Source organism: Thunnus maccoyii, chromosome 14, assembly GCF_910596095.1.
Source record: "Thunnus maccoyii chromosome 14, fThuMac1.1, whole genome shotgun sequence".
NCBI lineage: Eukaryota > Metazoa > Chordata > Actinopteri > Scombriformes > Scombridae > Thunnus > Thunnus maccoyii.
Genome location: NC_056546.1, coordinates 21,784,780 through 21,801,908, shown reverse-complemented (window position 1 = coordinate 21,801,908; position 17,129 = coordinate 21,784,780). Strand labels below are relative to the sequence as shown.

Below are 17,129 nucleotides of genomic sequence, written 5' to 3'. Positions count from 1 at the left end.
ATCTGATGGCATGAGGGCCCCTGGGGGCAGCAGGGGAAAATGCAGAATACTTTGCCATCACACGCTTCAATTGAGTTTAGGACAGTTCAATGTTTCCAGATGTTATCGTGCATCTCTGACTGCACATTTCATGAGTTGAATACATTATGAGGAGAATCAGGAAAACCAGTAAATATTGATCCACACTGTATGTTGCCATTACCAGTTTGGACTGGATGATTGCTAAAAAAAACAAAACAAACAGGTGTGAGATCCTACTTGAGATTCAGAAAATAATTTATTGACAATAGTTAGACATTTTTCACAGTTTATTAACATGGGTAAGACCAAAAAATACAAAAATACTCTCAGTCTCCCCTTATAATTCAAGTATTGGTTCAAGTAAAATGGGAACAGTCTTCAGAGCCTGTCACACCAGTACTCTGATGTTTCAATGTGCGAGGGCACATCTATGTGGAAGACCTCCTGTGGGTCAGACGGAGGAGTCTGAGGAGGGCTGTTGACCCCTGAGTCGCTGTCAGGATTGGACTGTTTAAGTGTGTATTTCGCCTCCAATTTCTGGACAGGAAGTGATGCGGGTAGGGGCGGGGCGTCAGCCTTGGGCTTGATGTTTTTGAACTGTTGCAGACGGACGACCTCTCGGTGCTCTCGCGCGCATGGCAGCAGAACAGAGACATCCTTGCGAAACTTGGAGCTCATGCCAAAGTAGATGAGCGGGTTGTAGAAGCTGGCAGACTTGGCAAAGAGACGGGTGATGATGCTGGTTGTGCTTGGCACATGGAAGCCCCAGGCTGACCACATAGACACCACTGCATATGGCGACCAGGCCATGATGAAAGCAGTGCAGATTACAATGGAAATCTAGGGAGGAACATGAGGGAACAATTGTCAGGACTGGAATAACGTGAGATGAGGTTTATTACTGAGAGGGCACTTTAAAGAGTCTCATTCTACTGTAGCAATCAAGTCTTTCCAACAAACTCTTTGCTATATTCACCTACCCTTGTGACATCTCTCTCCACCTTCCTTTGGCGGGTGGTGAGGAAACCATCAGCTGACATGGCATTAGTGCTTTTCACTGTGTTGATGATGGAGATGTAGGAGAAGAGCATGATCATCACAGGAATGAAAAAGCAGAAGATGAGGATGGAGATGATGTAGGACTTGTAGATGGTGGAGTAATTGGCTTTTGACCAGTCCACCTCACAGGTACCATATCCTCGATCTATGGAACATAAGACATGGAGATCATTATGGCACTTGACACAAAAGTCTTATATTGCCTGCTTCTTTTTACGAGACGGGTGCATGACCAGACCTGTGTAACTGCCCCAGCCCAACAGTGGAGCAACAGACCAAAACATTGCTCCGGTCCAAATGCAGATGAGTGATACTGCGATGGTGTTTATGCTGATGCAGTAACCTGCAAAAACACAGAACAAAGCAATACAAAACAATGAAAACACTATAATATGCAACCCTGTCTGCCAGAAATCCCCAAATAGTTGAACAATTGTTTATTTGTGTGCAGTTTAGAAAGGTTATGTTCCGACTTTGGCGAACATAGGTCAGAAAAAGTGAGAGGCACTTAAAGATGCAGCATTCTTGCCTTGTTATGAATGTCAGATTGTGACATTTATTGAACAATGAAGTCTTTTCTTATATTAGCCTTTGCAAACATCTGCGGCTGAAAAGGACCTCTGTTGTAAAAGTACACATAGCTTTGTATTCAGGGGAAGCAAAAAAAAAAAATCAATCAGTCTGCTCTGTTTCCAAACAGTGCTCACATATCTTATGACAATACACCATATGTTGAGCAATACAGTGTGCAACACACAATACCTTTGTTGCTATGGGTTACCTGCTGTATTAGCTTATGTTACTGCATGTACTGCTAGATACCTACATGTTTTACTGGCCTTAATTCTTTTCACTTTCACTTAAAACCACATTGCATTCATTTGATTTAGTTGCACTTTCACTATCAAAGAAAGAAAATGCTCAGGCTGTAGTCTGGCACATAAAAAACATTATTCAGTAGATGTTATCCCACATGTACCACCAATGTTGACAGTTTAACCACCAATGTAAAAAAAAACACACACACACACACACACACACGCACACAAGTTTTTATGTCTTGTGTTTTATGAACAACCCCAAACACAGACATAATTAAGACATTCTTCAGCATCAATTACACCCAAAAATAGAAAATGTCACCTCAAATTAACTTAATGACATGTTGGCAAAATGTAAATGGAATTGCTGGAGACAAGTGGTAGCGGTTTGCACAGCTGATGGTAATAAGGTTTCATTAAAACTGAAAAACACGCTTTCTGTCAGATAAGAACTACAGGAATGTGAGAGATGCTTGCAAGAGGCTTTTTTATGATTTCTCATGTGAATTCGGGGTCTAACCTTTGTTTGGGTGGCATCCCTTGATGTATCTGGTGACACTGATCACGGTCAAGGTGTTGATGCTCGCAAGGCCAAAGAGCAACGTGAAGAAGCCGTCTACCTGGAAGGAGAAAGAAAGAGAGGTTGGTGAATCATGACATCGCATCTTCAAAACATCTTTGGTTGGTCACTTGAGCCTCAGGGTGTGGATCCATTGCCTGTGTAATTGTTCCAGACCTTTGTCTGTTGAGTTTGTTTTCATTGGATGTTATCAGATTGAGACTCTACAGTCGAAGATCTTTTCCGGCCTGTTGGCCAATATGTTCCAGACGCTGAGCATTTCCTCTGATGTCCACTGCAGGCTTTTTTAACATGCAGCACTGGGAAATTAAAATGAAAACCTTCACTATAAGACATCTATGAAATTCATCTTGATTTCTATAAAAAAAAAAAAAAAAACAGGTACGAGAACTAGCTTGAATGACCACTCAATAAAGCAAAGAATAAAGAATTATAAGATTCAGTCCATTGTTTGGAAAGACAAATGATAAGGCTAATCTTTTAATCACAGCTCTTCTTAAAGGGAATTATGCTACTGTGTTTCAGTCTGGCACGAACTCCCTGCTGTGCCATTTCCAGGTGACATGGATCAGTTAAGGTCTCTCACTGATTAGGTTCTTGATCTTCCTTACTTCTAATCCTATTACTGTCCGTCATCACGTTTTTTCACCCTCACATTCTGCAGATTACTGGACTGTCAGCCTCTTGCCTGTTTCGATTTTACCTTGAAACTGGGCTATTGTACATTAAATATTTTTAAAGAATTCAGGACCAGGTACATTAAGATGGTGGCCTGGTGTTCCCTGCTCATCTCAGAGTAAAGTGTTTCACCTCAGTCTCTGTCCTGACTGACAAGAAAAGATGTTGTGAATCTGGACATTTTGCATCATAGGACAAGTATTCGAAAAGTTATGACTTGGCTAAATGTTTTATGTTCATATTCACTGCTTGAACAAACTTTTCTCCAAATTTTCCTTTTTCAACATCAAAGAGTCCCGTAAGGCTCCATCCTATTCAAAAATGTCCTGTCCCATAGGGTGCAAAACACAGGGATCTGGCTCAGCTTGCAACTGTTCATGTCCCATCATGCTCCATGCAGTAATCTGCTAATGCTTCTCACATGCCTGTCTCCTTCACCTTCCTGTTCCTTCCCTCCTCTATTTCTGTCACTTCTTACTTTTCCCTTGTTTACTCCTGACGCTCCCCCTCTCAGCCCACCACTCTCAGGGGAAGGTGAAATGGAGAGGGGCGTACTCCTATCCCAATATTTCTCCTTCACGTGAAAACCTGCGATTGGATGTCCGAGAGATGAGATCACCTCAGTGGCTAAGAGCAGCAGCCCTCTATTTACAGTATCTCTCTCAGTCAAATTTTGGGGTTTGTGCCTCTGAGACTGAAGGTGTTCTTGTTACACCAGCCTGTTTTTGTATGATTCCTTTGAGAGTTCACTCTCTGCAGCACGGATATCACGGTTTCCACCACAGCTAGCCTTGAGCAAGAAAAATACCCTGGATGAATTCCAACCTAAAGTATGACAACTATTTCATTTCAAGCAGAGGCTGTGTGGAGGAGGCAAACATGAATGATTGGTGCAACTTACATTACAAACAACAACATATCTTTTAATTTAATACAAATTACTTGTCATAAATCAGTAGCATAAAAGCACATAATTAAATTGTACAACATATATCCACCCTGCAGCTTTGACTGAATTGGTTTCCTGTTTAGTTGTTGACAGGTGCCACGCTGCTCGAAGAGTTTCCCCCATTTAAAGGCCTCCACAGAGGTAATCTCATTACAGATTTAACCTCCAGCCCACATGGCTACTAGCATAATTCCCTCTACATACACACACACATACATACACACAGACACATACACACACACTTACACACATTCACACATTAACACACTAATAGACAGATGCCTTTAATGTACTTCATTAATTGGGATTGGCCAAGAAAGCAGATGCAAACACATGTGGGGTTTTTTTGCAAGCTGTGCACAGTCATCACTTTAATAGGTTGAAGGACATTTCAAACCAATGTTCCTGGGATTTGAATCATTCTTAAGGGTGTAACTTGCACATCAATATAAGATTTGTTGTCAAATTTGATCAGATGTAGCATAGAATTAATAAGAAAACAGATTAGCCTACTCTTTTAAATGTAATGCTTTGTCTTTGTGTGGCTTTTACCTGGCAGGTCCAAATCCAGGTGATCAGATACCCATTGTCCTTGAAGATATTGAATATTTCTAGAATCCCTCTGGAGTAGCCAAATACTGAGATGCTGGCATCAGAGATGGCGAGATTTAAAGTGAGGAAATCTGTTGGCTGAAGCGAGGCCCTTTGTCTGTACAGGACAAATATCACTAAACTGTTTCCAAACCAGGACAGCCATCCTAGGGAAAGACAAACATACAGTATATTCAGTGCATACTGAGGGGAACACGAATTTCACATACAATAGAGTGCAGTAGAGTAATCTTAGCAGAGTGTAGGAGAAACTACAGCATGATGTAAAATGTTAGTATAGCTGAGCAGAAAAGTCTATAGTATAATAGTAGAGTAGAGTAGACTACATTACAGTACAGTACAGTATAGTGTAGCAGAGTATTTTAAAGTTTAGTATAGCTGAGTTGAGAAGTGTATGTTATAGTATATTATAGTATAATATAGTATGGTATATTGCTGTATAGTACAGTTAAGTAAAGTAGAGTAGAGAAGTGTATAGTATAGCATAGCATAGCATAGCATAGCATTGCATAGCTGAATAGAGTACAGTAAAGTACAACAGACTGGAGAAGTCTATAATATAGTATAGTACAGTATATTATAGTGCAGTAGAGTCCAGAGTACAGTGTAGCAGAGTGAACCACATTATTAACTGAGTTGAGAAGTATATAGTATAATATAACATAGCATAGTATAGTGTAATAATAATAGAGTATAGAATAGATTAGAGTACAATAGAGTGGATAGTATAGCATAATAGAGTTAAGTAGTGGAGATATAGTAGAGGAGAGTACAGTACAAAATAGCATAGTAGAGCACAGTAGAGTGGAGTAGTGCATAGTGTAGTAGAGTGCAGTAAAGTAAAGCATAGCATGGAAGAGATAATGTGTTGAATTTTGCTGTTTATAGTTCCTGATCTATATCACTGTTCACTACTCTGTTCACTACTGTATCACTACTCTGTAACTTAAACTTAAATTTTATATAACAGAGACTAGAATAGCAGACAGAATAGTGGAAGTTCAGAGTTAATTCATTTTACTCCACAGTTAGATAACAGTGGTGAGAATCCCTTGTCTTTTTATAACTCAGTCTGTGTGTTACGCTAAATCCTTCGACTGCATTAGTTGGCATGGACCAACAGACACACAGTGCCACCAACGCAAGTCAGACTGTCTCAGCAACTGTGTCAATGGTGGACTGGCCTTTGGAGACATGAAACAATTTTTGTTGTTGACACTTATAATAACACATGACTTTCTCTTTCTAATACTCTGACTGACAAAACATTAAAGGACAAAACAATATCTGTGTGGTTATAACTTTTGTTACCCAGAATGAAATAAATCTGATCTGTAAACTTCATGACAATAAGCATAAGACTGACAGGCAAAATGTAAACACTTTGTCAGTAGGTCATATATAAAAGATACTAGTAGATATATATAGTAGATACTTTAGACTTACCTAACACTAACAGGTAGACTCCAATGATAGTCTCTCCTTGTTCGGACAGAGGAGGGTCTGTATGCAGACTGCTGAGGTTATTATTCCTCCATGGAATATTGACAACCTTCAGAGGAAAACCCTTCAGCGTTATTTCCATGACCTGAGTGTTGATGCCAAGGCATGAATTCTTCCTGTCCTCTACAGTAGCTGTGCTCTCTCTTCCGCTTTCAGTAGACACTCCTGCCTTACACCAGTGAGGATGACTGGTATGTTCATTTTAAATCCAGCTTAGACGTAGTCACTAATTCCTCACCACTTACTGTCCAAATGATTGCAGCTGTAATCCTATCTATTTCTTAACAACTAAGCAGATAGAGATTTTTGGGGGAAATCCTAGCCAACAGGGAAATGTCTAGTCAGTTGTCTACTAAATGAAAAAATATTTGGAGGGGTTTCATTTGTCTTAAACTAATTTGAAGTCCTAATACTCATCTCCCGTGAAGACACCCTAAGGCCCTCAAGAGAGTCCAAACCTTCACCAGTGCTTCACAACTCTCCAAATTACACACTGCCACTTCTGCATCTGGTTATATGTGTTTATTATTTATCTTCCTGTTGCTGTTTTCTTAGAAAATCTTACGTGAATGCAAACCTGTTTAGCAGCCAATTCCGAAGTCCATGATGTTGGACTTTTCCACCAACACATCAATGCAACATTAAAATTATATGGTAGGTCCAACTTTCAGTAACATCTTAAGAGATCTTAGAAATTACCAAACACACAAAATGTTGATAAAAACATTCCTTCAATTTAATTAATCATCAACCTCTAAGTACCCCATAATCCATTTGTGGCAAGTGAAATGTCCAAATGCTTTAGCTAAGCTTTTAATAGATACACTTCATGAAAGATTGATTTGAAATGTAAACACAATGAAGATATGTTTTTGATTATACAATACACATTGTCCAAGTTGTCCTAATATTGGAGGAATAGTTCAACATTTCTTGCTAAGAGTTAGATGTAAGAAAGCAAATAAGCATATTTACCCAAATGTAGAACAGTTCCTTTAACTTCACCAACATTGTATGTTGTAATACAATAATAAACACCCTACACACAAGCATTAGGTCATTATCATCACTTTATATCGACTTATTATGGAGACAGTGTGTAACAGAATTGGTGAACAAGGTGCTGTACTGTACTGTATGGTCTGGCAACAATTTACATCACTCTAACCATTAAAAAAAACCTCTGTGTGCTGTACATAACTCATGCTACAATGACTACAAGTCACTGCCTTATCTCCGGAGGCATGCTCTAGTTTTCACTAATCATTTCCATTTAGGAAGGGTCATGTAGGTGATTGCTTCAGTCCTGTCTGCATGACTGCACTTAACTAAAATGTACAGTACATTCAACTAAATGTACACTAAGGCCAGAAGTATCATATGAAGTATAATTGAGTTAGAGTGAGATAATGTATACCTGACAAATTCACAGACTCTGATGTCAGTGTGAGAGCATCTGGTACTTTTACAGTATCGCAGTCAGAAAGAAAAAGCTGTCTATCAGGGAGAGGGAGCATTTGGGGATTGCTCTAACATGCTGGTGCAATTTCATCAATTAAAATCCTTTTGTTCTGTGTAAACTTACAATTGCACCACATCTACCCACCTCCACCCTTCTCCTCTTCACAGTGAGCTTCTCTGTGGCGAAACACCTACCGAAGGGGTAACCTGAACCACCCCCCCTCCTCAGTCTGTGTTTAGATCACAGTGTGCACCTTGTTTCCCTCCTCTGGCCGCCACAGTGCAGTTCTGCTGGCCCTCAGGATGTGGAGGGAAGGGCTGCTGCTGCCAGATGCCTCGGTGCTTCCGAGTCCTCCTCATCAAACCCTTTCTTTGAGCCTCTGAAAGCCAGTCTGGAGAGAGAGACGGAGCTGAAGGGAAAGTGAACCTCTGACCCCAACTGTCACCCATCCAGCAGCAAACACTGAACCCAGTCATCGCTCACCCCCACCTTCCCCCAGAGACATAGCACGACAAGCTCTGCAGTGATCCCTGTGTGTGCAGCCCATAGAGTCATAGAGGTTTTCTGATGCCTCTGTGGTATGAGTCTACTGGTTAAAGTGGATAATGTGATAATGGCTGTGGGAGGCATCATACAGAAACGTCATGTCACCTAGCAGCTCATAACTGATACTACCAGATGCTAATGTGCTAGGTTTTGTTCTCTACATTACAGAAATATGCTCACTGCATGACAGGTTTAGTGTTTCCAACGAGAGGTCAAGGCATTATTGTTTACATAATTTTCATGAATGATCCTCAGACCTACAGTAGTCAGGAATGCCATCCTCTTACAGTGAAAGTGAGGAGATTGGACCGTCTGGCAGCAAGTGAGCAACACTTGTCGTGCTGTCAGTGTTGAGGACAGCTGCTACAGAGATTACACTGTTGCTAAGATAAGGTTAAAGGTCAAGGAAGAACCTGCATTCAGCAAGTGCTAAGAACAAAAACCTGTTACTGTCATCAGCAGACATGAGACAAGTGTTTGCATGTACAATCTTGCAATCAGTCCATTGACATTCAGGCATTTATGCATTTATGTCAGGTTTGCAAAGCTAAGCACAAAATGGTGACATGCACTGTACACTGCACAATGCTCAGGTATTAGCATGTTAAAGACATCAAAATCAGCTTAACTCTTGCCTGTATGCTTTGGCCCGTGTGTGTGTGAAGCTTGGCGATCACAGTGGAGCCACAGTGGGCCACTGTATCATTAGGCTTATGATGATTACGCTCTCTCTCGCTCTCTCTGTCGAGTGAAGCCTGGGATGTGAGGTTAAAAGCTCACAATTTTCCAAATGGAAAATCACAGACACAGATACTATTATGGAGGCGTGTGTTAAAGGGTACGAGCTGTCTGAGGGCAACAAAGCCTCTCTTCACAGAGGACATACACCAGGTCAAGAGACCAATACAGGATCTCCTTAAAAAGGTCCACACACTTTCTCTCTCCATGTCACTAAACCAGAGCGCTCCGACACAGGGACTGCTTGTATGAAGGCTCCACACGGTATGGAGGTAAATGGCTTGCCTGTCATTTTTTTGGGTCAGTCTGTGCATGATATTGGTGAAGTATTATTGGATCCTTCACAGCAATAAAATATCCTGGACTTTATTTAAGTCATTTAAGTTACAGCTATGTATAGACACACATTTTTAGCCAGTAAGGAGGAAATTTGCGATGTATGTCTGCTCAAGAAGGTTTGTCAGAGTCTGGCCTTTTTTAAGACATTGTTGCTCAAGGAACCAGGACAGAGCTTCTAACAATAAGCCTTTCATTTCAGCTCAATGCAGGGACATAAGATGATCTAGATGAGAAAAAACAAACAAACATGGTAATAATTTGAAAATGTGGAAAAATTCTTCTCTCACACTGTCTATCAGAGACAGAACGACTAATTTAAAGGAACATCCAGCTGGCCTACAGGTGAAGATGGCACAAGTCCAGTAACAAAAACCTATAAACCACTACTGCCTGCCCACTATATGTTCACACCTCCAGTCTCTCAGGAGTAACACTGGATCGCAGAAGTGGGCGTCTTCATCGTATTTTTCAAGTTATTGTAAATTTGATACTTTAAAGCAATACTACACATGGTGTTTCTTTCAATATTCGTGTGAAAAATCCATGCTCCCATCACTGGGCCCGCTGACATTATCAGGACAAAATATGGATATTAAACATGATACATGAGGGAAGAGTTACTCTCATAAGGTTAGTTTCTGAAATCCCTCAGTGAAGCCCACAGTTCGTGCGGTGACTTTACCACAGGTACAAAGGCTGGACTGTTTTTCCTTTTCCCCCTGCACCAAAACAGTTCCCTGCCTTGACGAGGCAGGGGAGCAGAGGTAGAGGTTGCTCCTTAAAATACAATTACTTAAAAACATGTGCACGGTGTTACAGATCTTTAGTTTTGCTGTCCAGTTGAGTTTCATGTAATTGCATACAGGAAAAGAGCACTTTGTATTATTGGTCTTATCTGAAATAATTATATTCAAGAGAATAGGGCTGCACTGTTGTTTAAAGTACTTATTGTATAATACCTTGTAATAAACACCATAGGAAAAGAATATATTAATTGTTCAGTATGCAGTTGAAAGCGTGTGAAAACAGCCTCTGTGTTGAGCCCATGGGGCAATGTGGATTGGTTTTGTGGCTCAAGAACTTTGGCTCTGAGCCACATGCAAACATTTATTTGGGCACAGGGTCCAGTTTGCAATTTCTCCTCCTGAGTCTGTTTGTTTAAGCAGGTAACTTATGTAAGTAAGTAGGTCTGATTTAGGGTTGAATACACGTCTCTCCGGACACAATCTACACATCACTTTTGACATGAGGGGATATTTTGCCAAAATATGGAGCGATTTCCATGTGGAAATGTGAATCCGCAAATGAAACTTTACATCCTGCTGGGATATGGGCACGACCAGATGCAGCATTTTTTACACACAAAAAAGTAATAATTTCCAGGAAATCTTAATTGACACCCTTTCTGCCTGATGTCTGGCAGACTGAGCCCTCTGCCTCCACTGAAGCTTACCTGGAGAAGCTGGCAGTGTTGCAGCCCTGCTTGGCACTGTGGAGAGACTGGGGATGGCTCTTTGCTTCAGCCTCCTGCCTGGTCTGAATGAAAGGTTTGTGCTCTGTCACTGGACCCTGGATACTCTCCTTGGGCCGTCTGAGGATTGAGGAGATTAGTGACCTTGCCCCTCAGAGGAGCTACAGCTGCAGAAGCCTGACAAACTGACAACCTATCACCTCACAGATCTCTATGGACATCTTGAGGGTAGCCTACCTGTCCCCCAGCCTGATGTGTTGCAACACATGGGCGCCTCGGTCGATGGTGGAAAGAAGTCAACAAGCTTGAAACTGTCAGTCAGGATCAAAGTCACATCAAACAAGCATTTCAAATCTCCTTAAAAAAGCATGACCCCATTAACAACATAGATGTTCTTAGCTGTCCTGATGCCCCATCGGGGTCGATGAGTTGACCCGTGTGTGACAACAGGTTACTGGGTCATTATCCTCTCCCTCGGCAAAAACTTGTTATGCTTAAAGATGACACTCTTGCTACACCTGATGACCCATGACACATGCCTGTTTGGGCCTAATTAAGAAGGAACAAGACAAGTTTCAAACTGACCCGCTGACCGCTGGGTGAATGTGGCCCCTTAAAGGCCCCTTTTAAGCCTCTGGTCAAGTAATCAATTACTGAGTTTCAGATGTAGTTCTAAAGGTTGAGATGCTCTAAGCGACTCAGAGGATGTAGAAAATTATAGTACCATACATTTACTATACAATCTAAAGTATTATCTGCATGCTAATGGGAAATCTATTCATTGACACATTGTATTATTTATATTTGAGGCCACACAGGACAAGAATAGAAGGCGGTGAAACGTTCTTAAGTGTATCGAGTAATTCAAAGTGTCTAATCTCTCCCGATTTGTGCATTTTAGGAATCTGGCAGAACATGCAAACAACAAGGCTTTTGTGCTACGTCATGGAAATCCCAATACATTTTGCATACTGTTAATTGATTACACAAAGCTCTACCGATGCCTGTGAAAGAAATTAGGTCACTGTAGTGACAGAGACAGATAGAAAAATAGAGTAGTGACAACAATGTAAAAATTATTTCAACAAATGGACACACTGAGGCTAGTAGAAACTCAAATGTAGTTTATATTGTGAAGTATAATTATAAAAGATCATACAGTTAATTCTATGGGATTTTGTACAGCATGAGACATATATGTATATATGAATATAATATGTTTAAATGTGCTCTTTGTAAGATGGTATGCAAGGGTACATCGTTAGCTCTTGTTATCAGATAAATTTTCATTCCTGAGTAGTGTATGCACTGGCTCATAATAATTTGTGCAGAAATGTGTTCAGATCAGGTGCATGAAGACACGTCATCAATGTATAGAGACGTATAGATGCACACCCTACATGGCGGAAGTAGATAAACAAGTTCCTGAAAGTCTTTTCAGCTACTTTTCTTCAACTAATTTCCATATGTGAAGGCTCAACCTTCCGAAGCCTGGCCTCACTTAAAAGGGAGCATTTTCCTGACCACCTGGATAACATACCAGACAGTCCACGGAGTGACTCACTTAAGCCTTCAACGCCCAGCTGTAGAACACCTGGTAAGATCTGGGCTTCCACTTAAAATACCAGCCACATGGAATTGTATGTTAACAGTGTCTCAATTAAATCTACTCAGAAAATCTACTACTACTGAAAATCCGAGTGATGAAAGGAAGAGTGAGAGAGGATACAATAAATTTACTCGACCTCGAAGGATCCCAGTGGCATATGTTCCATAAATAATGCCTCCTGATATTACATCAGCTTAGTTAATAATTTGATCACAGTAATCTCTTTCTCGCTCCCAGCATATGAAAGCTAGCAGCATGCTAACAGCTAGAGCAAATAGAAACCAAGCAGCTGCAGCAGTTTCTTAACTGCATGGGATAAATATCCTCAAAATTATATAAAACAGCCACATATGACTCAAATGCTCTTTGCTTCATGCTCATTAATGTTCTTTCAAGGTGTTTAAATATGGGTTTGACTGTGGTAATAAGCTCTGTGGCTATATATACAGTGTGATGCCAGTTATGGGTATTACCACTAGAGGTTAATTCACACTTTATTATAATTATACAGTGATTTACAGAGGATGCTACAATAGTGCACATTAAACTTTCTAACCTTTGGTGCTGTGCTACCCTATGATACATCTAATAATCACTGCAGTCATTCACTGGCTCAGGTTTTCTTCCTGTTCCATGTGAGGGAGTGTCTCAAACAGCATCAGTTTAAAAGTACTTAGCAGATGCAGCTTCTTCTTTGACTCAGTCCTAATGTATTCCTCCTCAGTGACGTCTAATTTAAAGTTCAATTTGCTCCTCGACACTTTCAGACAATGTTTACTGTGCTGTAAAGTTCAGGTTTCCTAGGGAATCACTGTGAAAGCCAGTGTGATATATTTGAAAAACAACATCCTCAGAGTGACCTCATTCCCCCTGTCCCATCCCCCAGCAGACTGCACCTCATGGTCCTATGCTGTGGATAGGGAGACATCTGTTAGAGAGGTCACGTGACAGAGGTCAAGGTCTGCTCCATGGCTGAGTACTCCTGGACAGCAGTTCCAGTTTCAAGGTCCAGGTTACATTGCAGAGTCTGATCTAGACACAGATACTGTGTCTGCTGCTTGCTGCAAGAAAGCAGAAAATGAGCCATTTCTGGTAATACAAAATACAGAGTTCTTTGTTCCACAAACCATTGTTGCTGTTGTTGAAAATTTCCAGGATTTTGACCCTAAGGGAATCTTCCTAATCATGTCAAGCTACCCCACAGAGCCACAAAGCGACACATTGTACCACAAACTACCACAAAGTAAATATCCACAAAATACCACAAGACTGTGTGACAAGTGTGTCGTGTTGTGAGTGGCGCTGTGAGACCCTGTGAGATGCTGTAGGACATGGAGAGATGAAAGAGCTTCAGGCCTGTTCCTGGGCATGTGGCCAAGACAGTCTGCTTTGAAACATCCTGATGACACTAAACCTCACCGTAGGCTTGTTTCACCGGGACGTCTTAGATAGATTTTGATGTCCTGCACGAATGGACAGGAATGTGTGATCAAATAGGTCAGAACACAGTATGTTGCATGCATCGTGATAAATAGATACACATGGAATATACCAAATGATAGGTCTCTATCATGAGGGGATGCAGACAGCAAAATGTTTGAGCTTCTATATCCACTTTTTTCTTTTTTGTTTCATTGAACTAAGGACATATTTTTCATCACATTTCACATCAATAAATAAGCTCTCTTGGTATATTTTATTCATATCATGGGAGGCTTACAGTGTGGTAACCAGCAGGCAGAGCATGCCAACATGTTCAGATCTGCAAACCTGTGACTCTGCAAACTGCTCCAGTCCTTTCAGGTCTGTTGCTAATGCCAGTGCAGGAATGTGTGTTTTGCGTAACTCTCTCAAAACCTGCCAAAGCAAATCATATTCAAAAGACCTACATTTAATTGCTTTAATCTTTGTACATGCCAATTCCACCACATACAAAAGAGTGTTTGAAAAAGAGCAGCTGTGTGAGGTTTGTGATCCAGATTTTAAAGACTTTTAGAAAGCCATTATGTTGATTTTGTACGGCTGCTACCTTGCTCAGGTCTCTCTTGTAAAAGAGATTTTTGATCTCAATGGGACTACTAGGTAAAATAAAGGTAAAATAAAAAAAATAAATTAGCAAGAAGCGCAATAATTTATTTTATCAAGAAGAAGAACTTCTTTGCTGATTGATATTCTGTCTCTGTGTCAACTCACTCTGTTCGCTGCAGAGACGGCCTTTCGTGTTTTTCACGGCCACATGGTTCTCCTACACCCTTAAGTTGAAATTATAGTTTCCGCGTCCATGAGAGTCCACTAGGGTCCGTGTGATGTAAATTTCGTCATCAGAGGGTGTGCGCGTAGGCTCTGTGCTGACATCCACCTACCTGTAATTTGTTGTGTCCGTGCGGACTTGTCCGCACCAGTCCGTGCAGACACAACGCTGTGTTCCTGTAGATGGCGATCTACTGCGCATGTGTGGAACACATCCTCCAAGCGGACCCCAGAAGGTAGTATAAACACATCAACTAACCGTCCGTAGTGTCCGCAGCTGTCTATGTGTGCGTCCGCTCGGGAGATTAATAATAAAGCTTTAGAAGGGGAGAGGAGGGGTATTCAGTTGGTTGCAATCTGCATCATCACCACTAGATGCCACTAAATCTTACACACTGGTCCTTTAAGTAAAGTTATGACTGACCAGTGTCACAATATGAGCTCAGATAAATTAAGTCTTTTAGTCGTCCAGTCAGGTCTTCCAGTGCCCTAAATGGATGTAGCTGTAAAAATTTAGAGGACCCTCTGCCTTGTCCTGTGTGTGTTCACTAAAAATGCAGCTGATGTTCATCATCACTGTCAATCTGTTAAGTGACTATAATATATGATTGCCATCACCTGTAATATGATATAATATGATCACCATCATCATATCACCTTTTTAAAAACATTATGTGTATTTAATTCCTGAGCTGGAGAGTATGATCCACACTGAAGTGTGAGATGGGAATGGACTGATAGTGTAATAGCTGCACAGTGAACCTGACCGGGGTCAGAGGTGAAACTGAACTCACCACTCCTGTCCTCACATGAATGACCCAAGGGAAGGGCAACAAAGAGATAAAAAGGGGAGGACAAGGGGAGTGGGAAAAGCAGAATGACAGACAAACAGAGAATTATTCTTGTGAAAATGCTCTGCACTTTCACTTTTCATCAAGTGTTTTGGCTGCACACGAGCTGAAGGAATGCACCGCAGGGCAGCCTGCAGCTCACCCTGAGAGTGCACCGTTCCCCTCAGCATCGTCCCCCCTCCCCTCCCTGCATCAAACCCACGTCTCGACATGTCCACTTCAGTCCAAGTCCAGTATGTATACTGAGCATCATCTAGGAAGGAGGGGACACCAAGGAAAGAAATCACTATTCTCCTCCAGGAATACAGTCGTGTAGCCTTATTTAGCTTTTGCAAAATGGTATCCTATTTGACAGAGAACCATTCGGATGGGAGACTGAAAACAGACCTTTGTAGCGATGTGTTGACAAGCCACACTGACTGACTTTAAGTCATCAGTGATGCATGATATACATCTGCACAGGTTCTATGAAGTCAAAAGTAATGGTTTGGCTCCTAATGGCCTCACAGAGGTTACTGAGATTAATGGCTTGCAGGTCATGTGCAGGCATGACAAAGAGTTCACTCCCCTCTGTCCACCACAATCTTTTACAGCTTTGTGGCTGCAGGCTGCAATGGGAAAGAAAATACATGAACTTAGATTATTTCACTTCAAGGCATCTAGACATGGGATATAGTCACTCAAAGAATGAAACACAGTCCAGTGACCTTAAACAATATCTCCTCCCTCTTCTGATGAGTCATCTACAAACATTAAAAAACGTTGTTGCATAAGCTGTTTCCCCTCTACAATTAGATAGTGAGGGTGTAAGACCAGCTATTACTGACCTCACCACAGACCTATCACTCTGCTGGAGTGAAAATTTAACAGACACACAGTCAGTGGTTACTGTAAAGTACAAATCAGGGAGCATAAACAAACTAAAGTCTCCATGACTCCCGAAGACCACGTGTCTTATTTTGGTTGTAGTGCAATGGGAACTTGAACTTAGAGTCGATGGGTTTCACAGTTATTATATATGTTAACTTTATTTGAAACAATTCCCAGCGCTCATATCTGTCATATCTGACCATCATGCAGATTTAAAAAAGCATAGCCTGCCGTGAGTGCAACCAACGCACCACTAAAACCACTAATTTAGTGAATAAGTTGTCTGTATTTGAAGGGTTACAATCAAAGTGCTTCCTTAGGAATATAATGATGATGTCTGTGATTTCAGATTGAGACATAATAACATAATAGTTCGACATTTTGGGAAATATGCTGATTTGCTTTCTTGCCCAGAGTTAGATGAGAAGAGCGATGTCTGTACTGTTAGCTGGTTACCTTAGCTTGGAAAAAGGATTGGAAGCCCAAAAACGGAAGTGTGGAAATGACATGTTACGGTTTTACAAGATTATGTGCTGGTCAGTCTCTGTTGAATATAAGTGGCAACTGGTCCTGGCCAGACATAGTCTGGGATGTAACCCACTGTAAAACCATGCGTATTTTTTCATTTCAGTTTTTGTACGGATTAAACAAACAAGATATTATGATATAGTGAGCTTTAGGGCTGCTGATAGGCGGATTTTGTTCACTTTGCACAGAGCCTGGCTAGCTGTTTCCCCCTGTTTACACATGCTAAGCTAAGCTAAGCTAAC

At 41.1% G+C, this 17,129-nt stretch overlaps 1 protein-coding gene and 1 long non-coding RNA gene across 2 annotated transcripts; both read right to left on the bottom strand.

The window, feature by feature from the left end:
* Positions 1-331: 331 nt before the first annotated feature.
* Positions 332-6,305, bottom strand: LOC121912149 (opsin-5-like). Its single transcript, XM_042434240.1, has 7 exons — positions 6,167-6,305; positions 5,873-5,904; positions 4,661-4,903; positions 2,422-2,521; positions 1,319-1,423; positions 1,002-1,225; positions 332-861 (listed from the first exon to the last, which is right to left on the bottom strand). The coding sequence occupies exons 1-7, from the start codon at positions 6,303-6,305 to the stop codon at positions 400-402; spliced, it is 1,305 nt and encodes a 434-aa protein (XP_042290174.1). The 3' UTR covers positions 332-399.
* Positions 6,306-6,992: 687 nt separating this feature from the next.
* LOC121911952 lies at positions 6,993-11,162 on the bottom strand. The gene is made up of 3 exons (XR_006099984.1): positions 11,017-11,162; positions 10,762-10,899; positions 6,993-8,076 (listed from the first exon to the last, which is right to left on the bottom strand). It is a non-coding gene; the product is annotated as an uncharacterized LOC121911952 (long non-coding RNA).
* Between the last annotated feature and the right edge of the window lie 5,967 nt (positions 11,163-17,129).